The 5,720-nt window shown below is 59.5% G+C and overlaps 1 protein-coding gene across 2 annotated transcripts; it reads left to right on the top strand.

Moving 5' to 3' along the window:
* Positions 1-281: 281 nt before the first annotated feature.
* Positions 282-3,902, top strand: Tmem121 (transmembrane protein 121). 2 transcript variants are annotated; one of them, NM_153776.2, is made up of 2 exons: positions 282-337; positions 2,358-3,902. In NM_153776.2, the coding sequence occupies exon 2, from the start codon at positions 2,543-2,545 to the stop codon at positions 3,497-3,499; it is 957 nt and encodes a 318-aa protein (NP_722471.2). In that variant the 5' UTR covers positions 282-337; positions 2,358-2,542; the 3' UTR covers positions 3,500-3,902. The 2 variants fall into 2 exon arrangements, with proteins under 2 accessions (NP_722471.2, XP_006516264.1); XM_006516201.4 differs by lacking the exon at positions 282-337 and adding an exon at positions 342-410.
* Positions 3,903-5,720: the final 1,818 nt, after the last annotated feature.

Below are 5,720 nucleotides of genomic sequence, written 5' to 3' on the forward strand. Positions count from 1 at the left end.
AGCCATTTCATGGTGTGAGGAGGACTCTTTGACAATTTTTTTGCTGTGAGTGAGGCCGAGTGGACTGACCACAGGGTCTGGGGTGGATGCTAGGTTGTCTGTCACCTAGTGCCACCTGTCCTGAGCGCGCAGAGTTGTCGCCATGGCAACCTGAACTACGCAACAGCCTTAGGACCTGGGTCCTCTCTTGGCTGGGGTCCGGGCGTCCAGGGGGCGCGGGGCGGAGCCTCGGCCGGAGGCGGTGCCCGCGGCGGAGGGGCGGAGCGCAGCACGGAGCGCCTGGGCCCGGCGCGGAGGCTCGGCGGGGCCGGCCGGCGCGCTGCATCTGGCCGGCCGGGTAAGCGCGGGATGCGAACGGCGGGACAGCAGGAGGCGGGTGGCTGAGCCAAGCGGGTCGGCAGAGCTGGGCGGTAGGCGGCGGCGGCAACGGCAACGGCAGCGGCAGCGGTAGCGGCAGCGGCAGCGGTAGCGACTGCCAGTGGGCCTATACTATTCCCGCCCCCAGGCTGCAGGCCGTGGGCTGGGCAGGGGCAGCTGCATGGCGGCGGGACCAGGCCCAAGCCCCACTGGGGAAACCTTTAGTGGGAAAAGACAAACTGAAACGCAACCTGCTGGGAGCCATTAGACCCTCCTCAACGGGGTTGAGGAGGAGAGGACCCTCCTTCGCCTCAGCCTCTCCTTTGGAGATGCTAAGAGGGTATCTTGCAAAGCGTCAGAGAGAGAGAGAGAGAGACAGGCATTTTAGGGCTTGGAGGCCCTGAATCTCTCTCTGGTGTGAGGCTTGAACAGGGGGCAGGGTTGCTAGGGCATTTGGGCCTGGCGTGGGAGACTCAGGCCAGGTGGACCTGGGCTGGGTCTCTGGGAACATGGCTAGGGCAGAGTGTGGGGGAGGGGTCGTAAGGCTTGGGTTCTGGCTTTCTGAAGGCCGGGCACTCCTCTCTTAGCGGTTGGGGTCTGTCCCATTACCAATTGGCTCGTGACATTTGGTATTTGACAGTGACCGAGCAAGGGAGCGATGGTGTGCAGATGATGGAATGGGTTGGCCAGCAGCAGGCTATTCGGCCTGGACAATTGCTAAGAGGAAGGGAATTCTCAGGTTTTGGCTGTAGCCAATGGAGTTCCAGGTGGGCAGGGGTGGGTCCAGCCTGTGCGTCCTGGGAGAGGAGTACCTACCAGTGGGAGTGAGAGTGGGTGTACCTGACAAGGAGGAGCCCTGCTGTGGGCAGATGACTCCTAAACACCTTATAGAAGCGCACTGAGAACCCCAGGGGTGAATGGAAGAGGCAGAAGCTGAGATGGAGTTTGAGGGTTACTGTGGTGTCACCAGGAGCAGGTTGAATGCATCGCTGTCATGGGTGACACTAAATTTTATGTCTTTGTCTAGACAGGACAGTAAACAGAGCCCTTGTGCCAGGTGCTTTGGAGGAGAGGCCTTGATTGGAAGTGGCTTTGGGTTGGGTGGTGTGAACAAGCTCAGATATCAGGACGCACAATCTGGCCATCTGAGTACCACAGACATGACAGCCAGTGCCAGGAACATAGGGAGAGACTAAATCCCACTGATGGCTTTCCTGAGGTTGGCCCTGCGATCAGAGGAGCTGGAGGTGCAAGTGTGCTAGGCCAGAGAGGGTATAGCAGGAGGTGTGGTCAGGAGGAAAACACTTCTGGGGCGATGGCTAGCAATGGTGGGTCAGGGAAGAGAATAGTCTGTTTTGCCTTAGCCTAAGGAAGGGGAGCGATTGACTGTGGATACAAGAAAAAGGGGGTGCTGGTGGTGCAAAAAAAAAGTCATAGGCATGAGGGACTTGTAGGATGGATATCTCAGGATTTGAATGACCGTCCATCTAGGATCAGAAAACTTGCTCAGTGCCTTGTCCCCAGGGTGGGACCTGGGTCTTCAGTTCTCCTGTGCGGCTATTTCAGCGCATCTCCAGAAGATGCCCTGAAGCTCTAAAGAAGCGGCCTAAAGCCGCCAGCCGGGGCATTGTGGTTTAGGCTGCCAGAGCTAGGAGAGAGGGAGGTGTGGGTCCAGCCGCGACAAATCACCAGGGCATTTAGAATGCGAGTGGCGGCGGGGAGAAACCACTTCCGTTCCGTTTCCTTCCAGGCGGTGGCGGGAATGAGATCGGTCCCTCAGGTGGGGCCGCAGCGCCCTCTGGAGGCCCAGTTCAGGGTTTCCAGGTCTCCGGTGCTAGCAGCGGCGCGTGCGTGCGTCCAAGGAGGCCTCCCGCACCCGGCAGGGGGACAGCACCATGCGCAGGAAACAGCTAGGCTTGGGAAGGTTGCCGTGCGCCCTACCAGTCCCAACCTCGGTGCCACTGGCCACCACAATCAGACTTGTCTTTGGTCTTTCCCAGGTTCCGAGCTCGCCGGCCGGGAGCAGCAGCGCTCTCCGGGCAAGTGGACAAGCCCCGCGCCCCGCTGCGCTGCGCCATGCCGGAGGGCTGAGCTTTGGGGCCCGCTGCTCTTTGGGACACAGCAGGACCTCGTCCCTTGGCGCCTTGGGACTGCGCGCGCCAGGGCGGAGCCCGGGCCGCTGACCATGGTGCTGCCTCCTCCAGACCGGCGCCACGTGTGCCTGACCACGCTGGTGATCATGGGCAGTATGGCCGTCATGGACGCATACCTGGTGGAGCAGAACCAGGGCCCGCGCAAGATTGGCGTGTGCATAATTGTGTTGGTAGGCGATGTGTGCTTCCTGCTGGTGCTGCGCTATGTGGCCGTGTGGGTGGGGGCCGAGGTTCGCACGGCCAAGCGTGGCTACGCTATGATCCTCTGGTTCCTCTACATCTTCGTGCTGGAGATCAAGCTCTATTTCATCTTTCAGAACTACAAGGCTGCGCGGCGCGGAGCGGCCGACCCAGTGGCTCGCAAGGCGTTGACACTGCTACTGTCTGTGTGCGTGCCAGGCCTGTTCCTGTTGCTTGTGGCACTAGACCGCATGGAATATGTGCGCACCTTCCGAAAGCGCGAGGACCTGCGGGGCCGCCTCTTCTGGGTGGCTTTGGATCTGCTGGATCTGCTGGACATGCAGGCCAACCTCTGGGAGCCGCCACGCACTGGGTTGCCACTGTGGGCCGAAGGCCTCACCTTTTTCTATTGCTATATGCTGCTGTTGGTGCTGCCCTGCGTAGCGCTCAGCGAGGTCAGCATGCAAGGGGAGCACATCGCACCGCAGAAGATGATGCTGTACCCGGTGCTCAGCCTCGCCACTGTCAATGTGGTGGCTGTGCTGGCTCGTGCCGCCAATATGGCACTCTTCCGCGATAGCCGAGTCTCGGCCATCTTCGTAGGCAAGAACGTGGTGGCACTGGCCACCAAGGCCTGCACGTTCCTCGAGTACCGTCGCCAGGTTCGCGATTTTCCACCACCTGCGCTTGCACTTGAGCTGCAACCACCGCCTTCCCAGCGCAACTCGGTGCCGCCTCCTCCACCACTGCATGGCCCGCCAGTGCGCCCCCACGGGCCCTCACCCACGCGGGATGCGCTGGACACGTGACAGCCCCCCCCCCCCGCGCGGGCCGCACAGACGCTGGACTAACTGCGCGCGGTTTGCATGGGATGGGATGGGGCAGGCTCCCCTTAGGGACAGGTGTTGTGAATGCATACCTGTGCAGTGCCTGCGGTGCCTGGGGCCATGTCTGCTTCTTCATCTCAGGAATCTCTCGGACCACGGACTCTCAGCCTCCACTCCACTAGCTCGCCTCGATGCAAAGGCAGCTGGTGAGGCCTGGTCTTGAGTGGAGATGGCTCAACCCCTGCCTGATGCGGGGCTGCCGGGATGGGAGGGCGGGCAGTGTTCCAGGAGATCTGGACCTATGGTAGGGGCTTCTGGCTCAGAGTTTGGGGCCAAAGAGGCCTCTGTCATTTTAAAGACTTGTGTTTACAGTTTTGTACCCAAAGCCTGGCTATTATTCCTGTCTCATGAGTCCCCTGCCTAACAGCTGGCCAGAGTAGCAAGGACTGGTGAGTGCTGGTGGCCATGGGGCAGTCAGGTACTTCTGGAGCAAACAGGTATTTGTGGGGTCTCTTCTCCAGGTAGTCCATTGTGGTCCCGTGTCAGAGACACCCTCTCTTCTCCCACCTCACTGTGACTGTCCCCACAGAATCTGCTTTTGCTATGGTACCTTGACTTCCTCCTTCTCCTCCCATTCCACCTCTCCACAGCCTCCCAGGCCTCCCACCCCTGTCCAACTCAGGCTCAGAAAAGTCCTGCACCTCCACCCCCTTCCCGTGCAGACTTGCTCTGCCTGTGGGGGCCTTGACTCATGACTGTCAGTGTCCCACGGGATCAGGTGCCAGCCTTGTTCCCAAGTTGGTGCTGCCTGCAGCCTCAGCCAGAACAATCTGGCCTTATGTCACCCAGCCTGGCCCTGCCCCAGACACTGACCAGTCCCGCAGTGCCCTGGCCCAGCGGCAGAGGCCCTGAAGTCTGTCTGCAGGTGGTCTCCCTGACCTCTACCCTGCATCTGTGGTGACTGAATTCACCAGACCTTGGAGTGTTTCTCTGTGGCATCTGGGGGAGGGACCTTCATGAGGCTGTTTGGGGAGCCTTACCTGTGAGAGGTGAGGGTCACATAGATTCCTGACCCGGCATCTGCAGTGCCATGCAGACCTACGGCCTGCCAGGCCTGCGTTCACTGCATTGCCCGGTCCCTTACATTCACCTCCCCTGAAGCGAGGATCCACGCCCTGCGATCCGGACGGAGCAAGGGTTTTGCTGTCCAGTCTGTCACTGGTTGTAGAGGGGTGTAGACCAGACCCAGTTGTATACAGTAGGGTAGCTCCGTTCCTGTGCCCACTTCTGGATGCACCGGCTGCTCCCTTCTCTACCCAGGGAGCTGCTTCGCTGAGTCTGGACTTGGAGTCACCTGTTTTGCAGGCAGCTGTCCTTGGAGATCATTCTCTCCACGGGTACAGGGGCCACTCATGGCTACACCCCTGACCCGGTGGAGTACGGCAGTGCCTCTCTGCCTGCCCTACTGAGCTTTGTCTCCGCTACTGATCACAGTGCCTGATGAGCATCCTGAAAACCTTGGCTTTGGGTTCCACACTCCCATGACACCGCAATCCACCGACAGGCCTTAGAGAGTGGAGGCCTATGGTATACAGGGCAGAAACCCTGTGAAGTACACATGGGGGGTGGCTCCGGGTATTCCTCAGCTAATAGGCAGACCCAGGCTCTGTGCAGTGTTGGGTGGGGAGCACAGTAGTTGAGGCCCAAGGGATGAGGTTTAGTTTGCAGTGCTGGGCTGTTGCCTGTGGCCTTCTCTTGCTTAAGCCAGGGCCATCCTACCTTGCTGGTCTCTTGTCTCTGTGGTCCCATTTGAGAAGGGTCATCTTTATCTAGCTGCACCTAGCCATCTCTTCCCTAACTTCTTGAGGTGGCATGTTTGTCCAGATATAGTAGAGAAGGGAGCTAGGGGTCCCTTGTCCCCATAATTCACTCCTGCTTCATAAATCCTGGTGCTAGGCTGCTGACTGTGATCTAAAGTCCTTAAGAGGTCTGGGTCTGATGAGCATCTGGAACCAGCACTGGGCAGAGCTGGTCCTTGGGGACATGGAAAGAAATTGGATTTGGGCCCTCCAACAGCAAGCATCCCAGGGCCGTGAGTGGTGGGTTCTGGCTAACATCAAGAAAGGTTACTGTGTGAGGCTGGGGGATAGTTGTGGTCACAGGGACCTCAGTGAATACCTCAGGTGAAGTGTTGGGTAAGTCA

The sequence above is a fragment of the Mus musculus genome, chromosome 12 (genome assembly GCF_000001635.26).
Source record: "Mus musculus strain C57BL/6J chromosome 12, GRCm38.p6 C57BL/6J".
NCBI classification, from domain to species: domain Eukaryota; kingdom Metazoa; phylum Chordata; class Mammalia; order Rodentia; family Muridae; genus Mus; species Mus musculus.

Coding starts and splice junctions, on each gene's coding strand:
- Tmem121 (NM_153776.2), top strand. CDS start 2,543: ATGGTGCTGCCTCCTCCAGACCGGCGCCACGTGTGCCTGACCACGCTG.